This window comes from Panthera leo, chromosome B4 (assembly GCF_018350215.1).
Source record: "Panthera leo isolate Ple1 chromosome B4, P.leo_Ple1_pat1.1, whole genome shotgun sequence".
In the NCBI taxonomy this organism is placed as follows: domain Eukaryota; kingdom Metazoa; phylum Chordata; class Mammalia; order Carnivora; family Felidae; genus Panthera; species Panthera leo.
In genome coordinates this window covers 132,533,607-132,547,774 of record NC_056685.1, presented here as the reverse complement: position 1 = coordinate 132,547,774, position 14,168 = coordinate 132,533,607, and the positions used below count along the sequence as shown (strand labels likewise).

At 41.8% G+C, this 14,168-nt stretch overlaps 1 protein-coding gene across 7 annotated transcripts in view; it reads left to right on the top strand.

Moving 5' to 3' along the window:
* Window positions 1–14,168, top strand: part of ENTHD1 (ENTH domain containing 1) — a 105,115-nt gene that overhangs the window by 20,449 nt on the left and 70,498 nt on the right. For 6 of the 7 annotated variants that reach the window (XM_042947870.1, XM_042947867.1, XM_042947866.1 and 3 more), the window contains one exon: window positions 3,873–4,115. In XM_042947870.1, coding sequence (XP_042803804.1) covers window positions 3,873–4,115 — 243 coding nt within the window. Of the gene's footprint in view, window positions 1–3,856; window positions 4,116–14,168 lie in introns of all 7 variants that reach the window. The other variant, XM_042947872.1, reaches the window with a different exon arrangement.

The window sequence follows — 14,168 nt, the reverse complement described above, 5'->3', positions numbered from 1 at the left end:
CTAGACAATTCCTGAAACTGAAATGTTCAAGAAATGATTAAATACTGCATAAGTGAATAAGCGAATATCCTTGGATGTTGGTCTGTCCCTTAGTCGCTCTAGTGATTTGTATGTCCTTGGCCTCGGCCTCGAGTTTGGGAAGCCTCCGCAAGTTGGCTTTCTGTTCGTTCATTCTTCTGTCCTGTTGACTCTCCCCTCGTATCACCATGCCTTTCTGATGGGGGGTTGCCAGTGGTAGCATCCCACCCTCTGGCCAAGGTAACGGGCATGTGACTTTCAGGCTGGGCCGAGCAGCGTCATTCTCCTGGATTTTTCCAATTTGAATGAAGGAAGAGGGAGGCCTCTCAGGTGGCACGGTGTGAGGCGTGAATCCAGAGCTATCTGTGCCTATGTCCACATTCAGGTGGAGGAAGCCAGTCTGCAAGAGGAGAAAATGAAGGCATTACACACAGAGAAGAAAGGATGGGAGACGGAAAAAGTGTGCTGGTACTTTTCCAGTCTCTGCCTCTCCTGTGCCTGAGGCCCAGTCACAACCCCTGCTTTTCCCATGGCCAGTTCAACTTGAGTTTCTGTCGCTTATCACCCAAAGATGCCTATTAAAACGGAACGTAGCTTCATTTTTGCTTTACCCTGCACCTCTTCTAACAAGCTTTACATCTTGACGTATCCTTCGGTATCAATCTGTTTCATATTTCTCTTTTCAGAGACTCCATGTTTTCTCCCTCCCTTTGTCTGTCTCTGTCCCTCACCCTCCCAACTTCTCCCCCCTTCTTTGTCTTTCTCTCTTTCAGACCCAGAGCAGGTGCTGCCTACGTTTGTTCTATTCCAGTACAATTCTGTTTTAGTACTATGTTCTCCCTTTCCTTTCAGAAACACATTGCTTAGCAGTGAGTAGATGCCATCCTGTTATTACCATTGTTATTAGTTAATTCACCCTTGAAGCCGGTTTATTGGGTTCTTGGATTTTTTCACTTTCAACTTTAACGCTTGAGAACAGCCGGGTTTCTACCCTCCAGCATCTCAAGGATGGGTGTGGGCAGGTAGCCAGGGCCGTGGGCGGCCTTGAGTGAGAGGTGGAGTACTGTGGCTTGACCTTCCCAGTGCCGTAGACTGCTACCTCAGGGAGGAGCCCTGATATTTCGGGGAGAAGTGCTTCGTCATCGTGGCTGGCTTTCTGCTTCACGGATCTGCTCGGACCTTTGAACTTTTGCAGCTGCTTTTAAGTCCCGCCAATTCACGCAGCCTCCAAGTCAAATAATCGCCGTCTGTCCCGTAACTTCTAGTTCTGCCCTTTTCTAGTTAGGGGTGTCGCAAAAAACTATTTCAGGCCAAGCAACTTTCTCAGGCAGCTACACTGTAAGTCGGCGCTCAGTGTCTATCATCCTTCTGGTTCCATTTGCACTGTAGAAAGGAGAATATTGAGACTTTTCGGAATTTGCTCCTTTATCGATTCATTTACTCAGTAGCTATTTATTGAGTAGCTGTTATGTGCCAATCATTCTTCCAGCCACTGGAGATACCGGGTGAATGAGGTTCTCTGCCCTCATGGAGCTTGTATTCTAGGTAGGGAAACGAACAGTAAACAAGTAAACGTGTGTGTGTGTGTGTGTGTGTGTGTGTGTGTGTTCGTGTGTGCAAACCTGTGTATACCAATAGCAGGTGGTGATAAAACAGGTAAGGGAATAGGGAGTGATGGGGATGGGACTATTTTAGAGAGGGTGGGAAGAAGGAAGGCTTCTATGAGGAGGTGACATTTGAGTAGAGACTTGAACGAATTGGGGACCTATCCATGCAGAGTCCCTGGCAGAAGCGACAGCTAGCCCAGGGCTTGAAGGAGATAAAGAGCCTGGTGTAATTGAAGAATAAGGCAGTCGGGGTCACTAGGGTAGAGGGAGAGAGGGGAGGCGGAAGGAGATGAGTTTGTGAAGGTTTTCACCCCTTCCTCCAAACAGAGCTGTGGCAGTTTTCCAGGGGAAAGTAGTGTCGGGCATGTCGCCTGTCCCCAGAGGCTGACAGTCACAGCAGGCTTCTGTCGTGCGACACTGAGTGGTAGCATAAAACACCGTGAGATTTTTTTTGTTGTTTATGGGCTACACATTAATCATAGGAAATTAAGGGTATTGAGAACGATATGGTTCGCAGCAGTTACAAAAGAAGTTTGGAAGGAAGAAGTGACTAAGAAGTGAGATTAAGAGTAGATAAAATAGGGGCGCCTGGGTGGCTCGGTCGGTTAAGCGTCCGACTTCAGCTCAGGTCATGATCTCGCCGTCCGTGGGTTCGAGCCCTGCGTCTGGCTCTGGGCTGACAGCTCAGAGCCTGGAGACTGCTTCGGATTCTGTGTCTCCCTCTCTCTCTGACCCTCCCCCATTCATGCTCTGTCTCTCTCTGTCTCAAAAATAAATATTAAAAAAAATTTTAAAAAAAAAGGTAGATAAAACAATCTTGGAAAAGATGGCAACTTGAGCAAAGGTTTCCGACACTGTCCTTAGCAGTCCTTAATGAAACGACTGGCCCAGAACGTGTTGACCTCTTTCGTCTGCATACACCATGCAGTTGACCATTTCTCATTATTCCTACTACTAGTAAATTATAATTGGATACATTACCACTTTAATTCATCACACTTGGAGCCCAAAATGAACATAGTAGTGGCTCTTTAGGGACTTTTCAGTTTACTTCTGGAAGAAGGCTTGGGAAGACAGGAGATAATACGAGTTTGTCTCAAGATGTGGAAAGGTAAGTGATTTTTCTTGATCATTTCTCCTGGGAGGGGGTTGAGAATTGTAGTAATGATACTATATATTTGAGCAGGTATACTTTTGTATCTGTGAGTTACACTGAATACATCTGCTTCTCCTGGTTTTCACATAGAAACCTGAAGCCCAGACAGACGACCTAACTGAGAGTCACACAGATGGTTATGGACAGCGTCTTGGTTAGGATTCTGATCTTAGACTATTCGTCTGGTACTCTATTAATGGCATCGAGTTGTTTTGATAGGATGTTATGTCAAAGAAAATCTAATTGCCCTCCCTACTCTTCTCCCGCCCCGACTGTACCCCTTTAACGTAACGGATGTTAACAATGTTGTGGGTACACAGCTGGCTGTCTGCCTGCCCATCCATCATCCATCCAGCCATCCATCTATTTCTCTACTTCTCTCTACTGGATACATACATAATGCTTGATTTTCCCCTGTGCTTTCCAGATTTGAATCATACCATGCATATAACTTTAAATCTTTAGCTATATGTCATGGTCACACATCCAGGTCAGTAAATCTAGGTCTAATTCATTCCTCCTCTTTTACACCTATGTAATTTGATTATAGAGTATGTATTGCTTTTAAAAAGAAAGAGCATATTTAAAGTGCAAAATGTCGGGGAGCGGGGTGCCTGGGTGACTCAGTCAGTTGGGCGTCTGACTTCGGCTCAGGTCATGATCTCACGGCTCGTGAGTTCAAGTGCCACGTGGGCTCTGTGCTGACAGCTCAGAGCCTGGAGCCTGCTTCGGATTCTGTGTCTCCCTCTCTCTGTGCCCCTCCCCCGCTCCCACGAGCTCACTCTCTCTCTCTTTCTCTTTCTCTCTCTCTCTCTCAAAAATGAATAAATATCAAAAAAATCAAGTGCAGAATTTCATGTCAATATGGTGATACGATTTAATCATATACTCGCTCACTTCCTAAAGTATCAGAAAAGGGCACTTACTGACAATTCCCACGGGACTTAGGTTTCCTTGTACGTTTGCTCCAGATTTTTTTTCACTTTGCTTAACGTTGCTTACATTTTCCCCCCGAATTTTCTGTAGAATAAAAAGTCCTCGCCGCCCTAAGGCGTATTTTCTTACCGACGCAAAGCCAACGTGTTTTTCAGGCTATCATATCCGGGAAAAGTCTAAGCAAGTCATGACACTGCTGGTGGATGAAGAGCTGCTGCACAGAGAGAGGGAAGCAGCGTGTCGGACGAGGCAGCGAACCTCCCACTCCATGACATTTCCTAAAAGATTACCTGGTACGGCTAACACCCCAGCAGTATGTGCCTCTGCCCACACACCAGAAATCCCTGCCTCGGAGAGGAAACGTAAGCTGCTTAAGGTTGCAAGGCAACGTTACACAAGTACGTATAACGAACGTTGGCCCCGAGTGTAGTAGGTATCATTTAAGAGCAATGAGAAAATAGAAAACGTTGGGGTTTGGTTCTGAGGTATTAATACAATATAAGTGCCACCATTACCGCATTAGGCGTCATGCTGTACGAAACAAAGATGAAGAATAATACTCAGTGGAAAAATGTGTGACCATTTTCTGAATGCAATGATCTGGGATTCACATAAAATGGGATTTTGGGGCTTGAAGGGTATTCAGGTAGTGACTTACTTATTTGGCATCATGATTCACTTTAAGATTTTGATCATCACTGAAACGGGAGACTCAGGGTCTGGGTGTCTGTGCATTTTGTGCTGTTTGCTCCTACCGGTTGAGAAACTGACATTTTCTTCAATGTGCCTCGGAATTCTGAAAGTGCTCTAAAACTATTATGAGACAGTACCTTGTATTATATAACCCTTTCCTTGGTCTAAAATTTTAAATATGAACCAAACTTTTTAAAAAAGATTTCTTTCAGGGGCATTTGGGTGGCTCCGTTGGTTAAGCGTCCGACTTTGGCTCAGGTCATGACCTCATGGTTTGGAAGCCTGAGCCCCACATCGGGCTGTGTACCATCAGCACAGAGCCCGCTTCAGATCCTCTGTCCCCCTCTCTCTGCCCGTCCCCAATTCCCTTGCTCTCTCGCAAAAATAGAAAATAAACAGGGGCGGGGCGCCTGGGTGGCTCAGTCGGTTGAGCGTCCGACTTCGGCTCAGGTCATGATCTCGCGGTTCGTGAGTTCGAGCCCCACGTCGGGCTCTGGGCTGATGGCTCGGAGCCTGGAGCCTGCTTCTGATTCTGTGTCTCCCTCTCTCTCTGCCCCTCCCCCATTCATGCTCTGTCTCTCTCTGTCCCAAAAATAAATAAACGTTAAAAAAAAAAAAAAAAAGAAAATAAACAGGGGCACCTGGGTGGCTCAGTCGGTTAAGCGTCCGACTTCGGCTCAGGTTATGATCTCACACTCCTTGAGTTTGAGCCCTGCATCGGGCTCTGTGCTGACAGCTCAGAGCCTGGAGCCTGCCTCGGATTCTGTGCCTCCTTCTATCTCTGCCCCTCCCCCACTTGTGCTCTGTCTCTCTCTGTCTCTCAAAAATAAATAAATGTAAAAAAAAATTTTTTAAATAAAAGAAACATTAAAAAAAGGGATTTCTTTGTGATGTTATGATAGAAATCAGCAGGAAGATGCAATGATCTTTTCTACTAAATTTACTAAAATGTAACGGAATATCATTGTGTTTGATCTTCTGTGGTACAAACCCCGCTGATAAGTTTTGTATAAGGAATGGACAGTTTGAGGAAGCAAAAGCATTAAAGAAATGTGACTCGAAGCATTTTCCTTTGAAAGGGATGAAACTTTGTGAGGGATGTAGCAGGAGTAAAATAGAATTAAAAGTATTTTCAGAGGCTTGCCTCCTGGCTTTATCATGTAACTTGATTAAGCAAGATCCTGAAAGAGCTTCAGGTGTTCAGGATGAACAGATGTTTCAAATGTCAGTTACGTATGGAAATTAAAAGTGTGAATAATAATACCAACACAGACTAATCCTGCTAAAAATCACGAAAGTACTTCTCCGACTCGGTCAGGAGTTCTCGAATGTTCACTCAGTTTGTATTTGTGTGGCCTGGAGATGTGGAAAGGCAAGAAAGGATAGTAAATGCCATCCACATGCTTCTAAACATAGTGGAATCTCTTTCTTTAGGTTAGCCGTTCCTTTGAAATAAACCTCTAGGAGAGATAGAGACCCATTCTTCAATTTTCTCATGGAAGCCTTCAACTCAAACTAATACGACAAAGGAGTAACAGAATAAAACAGCCAATTATAACTCACCCAGAGTCTTCACCCCTTTTGCTATTTCTGTAACCTTTCTTGGTCTTCCTGCCTCCATTGCTTTTCTCACTTCCTTTCTCTTTTTTTTTTTTTTTAAGTTTATTTATTTATTTTGAGAGAGAGAGAGAGAGAGAGTGCAAGTGTGTGATCAGGGTAGGAGCAGAGAGAGAGGGGGAAAGAGAGAATTCTAAGCAGGCTCCGTGCTGTCAGCACAGAGACCAATGTGGGGCTCGATCCCATGAACCGTGAGATCATGACCTGAGCCGAAACCAAGAGTCAGATGTTGAAAGTACTGAGCCACCCAGGAACCCCCCCCCCCCTTTCTCTTTCATTATAAACTTACTTCAAATAATTTGAACATTTGAAATTTGAAATTTGAAATTTGGCTATCAAGTGGAAATTTGGAGCTATAGCAGTGAATAAAACATAGTCCCTTTCATCATGGAGCAAATATTTTGGTGACAGAGACAGATACTAACCACATATAAACGAAATAGATATAAAATATTACATTCGTGACAAGTCCTGTAAAGAAAAGGAAGGCAGTGTCAGGGGACAGAGAGCGATAAAGATGACTTTCTTTAGGTCAATGAGTAAGGGAAGGCCTTTTGGAGGAGGTGAATATACAAACAGAGACTCAAATGAAGAAGGAAACAATCCACGTGTATCTGGGGGGTTCCAGGCAAAGGGAACAGCAGGTGCAAACAGTTCTGAAACTGGAATAAGTTTGGCATACTTGACTGAAGCTTAGGAAGTGAGTCTTTCAACTGCTACAGAAGTAGCTGAACTCTGAGCCATTTTTATGATTCATCCAAGGAAATCAAGTATTATTGCATTATCGTCACTGCTTTTTTTCCTAACCCCAAATGATATTTTATAGCTTTCTGACCCATCTTATTCACTAAACTGAGTTCAGAATGCCTTTTGACTACTTTTAAATAGTCTATCTACCTTTAAATGAAGTTTTGCTACAGTTAATTTTTTTTTTTTTTATATCACAAGCATGTGTTGAGTATTTACTGTGTGCCAGACACTGTTCTAGGCCTGGGAAGCAAAGTGAATGTATTTCTGCTGTCTTGGGGGTTATATCGAGTGAGGACTTTCAGTCTGTTTTAAAAAAAAAATGTTCAAAAAGAGTTTTAGTGATGATGGCATCATTGAAATGAATTTGTAGTGAGAGTACTATTTCAAGTGAGTAGTGAATGTTTGGATGTAAAAATGTGGTAAATTTATTAAAAATCTGTTAAATTATCTAAAAATTTCATTTATCCATCACTATGCATGTATACACATATACATACGGGATATGTAGATGTGTGTGTTTGTGTTCAAAAATAGTAATTGGATTAAATAAGCTTAGCAATACTAGCCATTTCCATGTAGGCATTTGAATCTGAAGCTGTATTTTAAAGGAGGAAAGGAAACTGACAATTTGGTGTGTGTGGGTGGGGGAGGGAGGTAGGAAAATAAATTGGAGGGGCATTTTTAGTGGGACAGAAGACGTAGCAAATGAAGACTTGGAGATAGGTGGATCTCTCAGAATTAGGTATTCCCATAAGTGATAGTCGAAGAGGCCACAAAAATGTTAATGGCTTGAACATAAAAGGATTTTTTTTCCTTTCTTCTTTTTTTTTTTTTTTTTTTTTAACGTTTTTTATTTATTTTTGGGACAGAGAGAGACAGAGCATGAACGGGGGAGGGGCAGAGAGAGAGGGAGACACAGAATCGGAAACAGGCTCCAGGCTCCGAGCCATCAGCCCAGAGCCTGACGCGGGGCTCGAACTCACAGACCGCGAGATCGTGAGATCGTGACCTGGCTGAAGTCGGACGCTTAACCGACTGCGCCACCCAGGCGCCCCTTTTTCCTTTCTTCTAAAAAGAACCAACAACTAGATATTCTAGGACTGATATGGCTCTTCATGATGTCGGGGACCCAGGGCTCTTTCTGTCTCACTGCTCCATCAAACTCAGCATGGAACTTCCACTTCCTGATCCAAGATAGCTGTTGGAGCACCAGCCATCACATCTGCATTCTAGCCAGTAGGAAGGAGGAGAGATGGAAAATATGAATACTCCTTCCCTTTAAGGACACTTCTTGAAGTTGCTCATAACCTTTTTGGCTTACATGTTGTTTAGCATTTAGTCAAACGGAACACTGCTAGGTGCAAGAGAGGCTGAAAAATGTAGTCTTTATACGGGACAGCTATGTGCTCCAATGAAAGATAGAGAAGCTGTGGTTAAGGAAGAAGGAAAGAATAAATACAGGGAAGAGTAAATAGTCCCTACTGTAGTGGCAAAGAATACAAACAAGAAACGAATTAATCATGTTAATACATAGTTGTCAGACTAAATGGAATCGAGACCATAAATTTGAATATGTAGAAAAATGCGGACAGATCACTGAGAATACTCAGCACCGTTCGTAAAGGACGTAATGAGCGGTATTTGGAAATTTCGATTTGATGCGACTAGGAACCATTGTAGGCCTTGAAGAACAGAAGGGATGTTTAGCTTAGTCACAGAACTTAGCTTTCTTATTACTGAAAACAGCTGTTTGTGGCAGATAATTCTTATTGCTTTGTGTAGAAATGAAGGCGATACGAATTGAAGGGAAGCTCTGTAAGAGACAGTTGTTTTAATCCAGCATCCTGCTCTCGGGTTATTGAAATGAAGGAAAGGTAATGTTTCAAGATAGAATAGAGAGAGGAAATGGGGTAAGTAGGTGATGTATTGGAGAAGAAAGAGAGAAATTGAAAACGACTAACATTTAAGCTAGAGAGGCAAGTGATGGTATCACACAGGGAAATTTCCATCAGGATGTATTTAAAGATGTCTCCAAATTATTTAGTTCCATTGAAATGTGAAATTGAATGCATTGCTAGAAATCTGATTCCCAGGCTTTAGGATCTAGAGCCGAAACAGCTGTGCCGAGCTTCTTTGCGGTAAATTAGCAAGGGAGAAAAGGTACTTTGGAGAAGGTGTTAAACACACATTACTACTTCTCCTTTTTCTTCTCTTCCTAGATGTTTCCCCCAAGTTTTAATTGTGGTAGATAGCTTGGATAGTCTTTGTTTAGGTGATTTTGTTGTTTGGAGGAAGAGACGAACTGAACGATAATTGTTGCCTGATAGCAAGACCGAAAACTGTATATGCACCGTTATAACTCAGCTTCTCTGAACTGTAAGCCCCAGGGTTACGTCCTTTCCTTAGAGGTGATAATTTAAAAAGCTGTCGCCAGAGGTGTTGCTTACAACCAGACCAGCGAAGCATTCCCTGTGTTGGTCATCCGATCGATCGATCCTCCATAAAGAGCTCTTTAGTGGTATTATCCTTTGCGATGGAACTTGTATCAGAGAAGGATTACTCTGGTCTATGTTAAATGTAATAGCCCTCTACATCACGGAAATATTACCCGAAAAATCATTTATGTTTCCTGTTGGACCGAAAGCAAAACTTCAAAATACTTGCCATGCTTTTCTAAGCAAAAACACCAGTGTTAGTGTTGCTTCCTGCAGTGAACTTTGTACTAACGGAGTTGACCTGGAGTCGCGCTCGGTTGCCTTGTCACATACAGTCTAGACGGCAGGGCTTATGGTACAAATGGGAGTTCCTACTAAATCATCTGCATTGATGAATGTCAAACAGCGATTTTTTTTGTAACTTAAACAAATGTACAAAAAAGAAAATAACAGCAACTTATATCTCTGTCACCCTAAACCAACCACCACTAACATCTTAGAATATTTACTTCCAGTCTGGTTACTTTTCTTCTTTTGTTTTTGTTTCAGAAAAATCACTCTATTCTTGTAAAAACAATACAAACTCGAAAGTACTGAAGAATCAATCACTTCCAATCCCCTCCCTCCTAGCAAAATGAAGTTTTGCTACAGTTAATTTTTTTTTTTTTTTTATATCACAAGCATGTGTTGAGTGTTTGCTGTGTGCCAGACACTGTTCTAGGCCTGGGAAGCAAAGTGAATGTATTTCTGCTGTCTTCGGGGTTATATTGAGTGAGGACTTTCAGTCTGTTTTAAAAAAAACATATAACTCGTATCAGATGAACATAAATTCTAGGCATTTTTCTGTGCATATACACATTTAGAAAATGGATAACTAGAGAGAAATTTTTTTTAAATTTTTTTATTTAAAAAAAAATTTTTTTAACGTTTATTTATTTTTGAGACAGAGAGAGACAGAGCATGAACGGGGGAGGGTCAGAGAGAGAGAGGGAGACACAGAATCTGAAACAGGCTCCAGGCTCCGAGCCGTCAGCCCAGAGCCCGACGCGGGGCTCGAACTCACGGACCGTGAGATCGTGACCTGAGCCGAAGTCGGACGCTCAACCGACTGAGCCGCCCAGGCACCCCGAAATTATTTTTATAAAAGTGGAATTGTACAAGATGCAATTGTTCTTGCTGAAAAATATTTTAGGCCTACTCCTGGCGGTTAGACTTGCCAGGGGCTCCTAGAAACCCGTTTATTGCACAATAACCAAAGACCCTAAATGACAAACCACCGAGACATTTCTGGCCTCACTAGAGGTATGGGAAGTCTCCAAAGACCTTGCCTTCCAAAAATTTAAATTAATTCATTACTTAAACAAACAAAATAAGAGCAGGACATGTGAGCTGGGGTCAGGACACTGGAGGTGTCTGCAGGGGTAGAGGTGTTTAAGGGCACTTGTCAATGGTTTTTTTAAAAAACGGTCTTGGGCCTCACTTGAGCATCGTGAAGGAAAGACCCTCGAGAGGGCACTGAAGTGATTCAAGGCAATTTTCTTTGGAAGAATGAAGCTCATTTCATGAGTTAGTCCCACAGGATTCCCACCAGTTAAGATCAGACAGTGAGCTCACCATCTGTGTCACCAATCCAGGAAAGAAAAGAGTAGCCTATTTAGTCCCCCAAATATTGTAGGTAGTAGAAAGGTCAGATACACGATGTAGAATAGCTATGTGTTTAAGTATTTAGATAAGGAAAGAATACAATCATGCTGTTGTTTTGGGGAGCCTGTGCACGTGTAGGGGAAAGGCATATGGAAAATCTCTGTATTTCCCTCTCAATTTTGTTGTAAACCTAAAACTGCCCTGAAAAATGAAGTCTTAAAAAAAAAAAAAAGACATACACACAAGCACAAGTGTCAAAACTGGGTTTATCCTTCTCTAAATTAATCTAATTATTCAAATGTCAGTTGTATCTGCAATAGCCTGGCTCCTTGGGCCAAACCAAACTCTAAAAATTAGAACTATTTTACGTCAAAAAAAAAAAAAAAGATTATTAGGAATGAATGTAGGAATTTGAAACATGGAAACTTACAAAAATGAGAAAAACCACTGAAATCAAAATTTTAATTTAGTGAACTGGAAGCTATGTCCAAAGGAAAACACTGAAACAGCGTTAAGACATAGAGGACACATCTGCAGGGGAATGACAGTTACCACGCCAGTCACCTCTCCTCTTCAGCTACAGCAGAGGCGAGATGACAGTGATACAGCATTTTCAAAGTGCTGAGAGAAAATAACAGCCTATAATTATGTACCCAGCAAAACTGTCATTCAAAGATAAGGGTGAAATAGTCACTTACAGGTAAATAAAAAACCTGGAGCTTACCACCACGGGACCTTTGTGAAAGTATATACTTCAAAAAGAAGGAAAATTATTCCAGGGGCACCTGGGTGGCTCAGTCGGTGAAGCGTCCGACTTCAGCTCAGGTCATGATCTCGCGGTTCGCGAGTTCGAGCCCCGCGTCGGGCTCTGTGCTGACGGCTCAGAGCCTGGAGCCTGCTTTGGATGCTGTGTCTCCGTCTCTCTCTGCCCCCTCCTCCATTCGCACTCTGTCTCTCTCTCTCTGTCTCTTAAAAATAAATAAAACCTTTAAAAACAAATTTAAAAAAAAAGGAAAATTTTTCCAGAAGAATGGTTGGAAATGCAAGAGGGAGTGATTAACAAATAATAAGTATGTATATGAAATAAAATGAACACTTGCTGTGTAAAATAGTAATGTCTAACTTTTGAGTTTTAAAAACAGACAACTAAGGGCGCCTGGGTGGCTCAGTCGGTTAAGTGTCTGGGGCCTGCCTCGGATTCTGTGTCTCCCTCTCTCTCTGCCCCTCCCCCACTCACGCTCTGCCTTTCTCTCTCTCTCAAAAATAATAAACATTTAAAAATTTAAAAAAAAAATAAAAACAACTAGAATAGTGGGTAGCCATGGTATGTAAGTTGGAAGTGAATCTATAGAATTAACTGTTCTCAGATCTTGCATTTTTTGTGAGAGAACGGTAAAGATATTATTTGACTCTCAACTTTTAAAGGTAAATGTGCATGATAAACTTGAAAGGATTAACACCAAAAGGAGAGAAGTAGAATGCATACATCCCAAAGTAGGGACAAAAATAGAATGAGAAAAAAAAAATAAAATTTTATAAAGGGCAAGAAGCATAGATAAAGTGGGGTTGATGGAAATAACAAAGGTAAAATGATAGAAATAAGTCCAGATATATTAATAATCACGATAAATATAAATGGATTAAGCTCATCTGTTAAAAGGCAGAGATTATCAAATTGGGACAAAAGAAGTCCGGATATACACTTCACACAAAAGTCCACATAATGGTTAAAAGCAAATGGGCGACTCAGTTGGTTGAGCTTCTGACTCTTGATTTCAATGCAGGTCATGATTCCGGGGTTGTGGGATCAAGTCCTGCATTAGAGCCTGCTTGGGAATTCTCTCTTTCCCTCTGCCCCTCTTCCTGGCTTGCTCCCTCTCTGTCTAAAAAATAAAAAAGAAATTAAGTAAGCAAGTAAATAAATAAATGCAAATGGGTAGGAAAAGATGAATCAGGCCTATACTAATTTTATAAAGCTGGTATAGCTATATTAGTATCTGACAAAATAGAATTTAAAGCCTAAAGCGTTATTAAGGACAATGATAAAAGGCTTAAGTCCCCAGGAAGACATAACATTTCTAAATGTCAGTACACACCCAATAAAATAACTTCAAAGTATATAGAGCAAAAAATGGTAGAACTACAGGAAGAAATTGAAACATATATCATTATAGCAGATGATTTCAAAATCTCTCTCAATTATTGATAGGCCAAGTAAATAAAACATTTTATTTTTTATTTATTTATTTAAAAAAAAATTTTTTTTAACGTTTATTTATTTTTGAGACAGAGACAGAGCATGAGTCGGGGAGGGTCAGAGAGAGAGAGGGAGACACAGAATCCAAAGCAGGCTCCAGGCTCTGAGCTGTCAGCACAGAGCCCGACGTGGGGCTCGAACTCACGGACTGTGAGATCATGACCTGAGCCGAAGTCGGACGGTTAACCGACTGAGCCACCCAGGCGCCCCAATAAAACACTTTTAAAGGGACTCCTGGGTGGCTGAGTCGGTTAAGTGTCTGACTCTTGATTTCAGCTTGGGTCATGATCTCATGCTTGTTAGATCGAGCCCCACCAGCGGTCTCAGCGCTGGGTGTGGAGCCTGCCTAAGATTCTCTCTCCCTCTCCCTTTGCTCCTCCCCCCACTCGAGCACACACTCTCTCTCCAAAAATAAATAAATACATGAAACGTTTTTTTAAATATGGATTTTATAATTGATTATGTTCTAAAGCCAGTCTTAACATTTCAAGGAATCTGTATTACACAAACCACTTTTTCTAGCAAAAATGCAATTAAGTTTGATTTTTAAAAATGTACATCAAAATTTTTCATATATTTAAACGTGGAAGTATTCCTTTTAAAATCAGATAGAGGGGCGCCTGGGTGGCTCGCTCGGTTGAGCGGCTGACTTCGGCTCAGGTCATGATCTCGCGGTCCGTGAGTTCGAGCCCCGCGTCGGGCTCTGTGCTGACAGCTCAGAGCCTGGAGCCTGTTTCAGATTCTGTGTCTCCCTCTCTCTGACCGTTCATGCTTTGTCTCTCTCTGTCTCAAAAATAAACGTTAAAAAAAAAAAAATTTTTTTTTAAATAAAATCAGATAGAAAAAAATGTTCCCATTCTCTTTGCTTCTGTTCAGCTTTGTACTGCCCCTAACCGTCACAATAAAATAAGTAAGACAAATTAAAAGCATAAGTATTGAAATGGAATAAAAATATACCTGAGATGATAGGATTTTCATATAGAAAACTTGAAGGATCTATAGACATATTAGGAATAATGAGAGGGGCACCTGGGTGGCTCAGTCAGTTAAAAGCA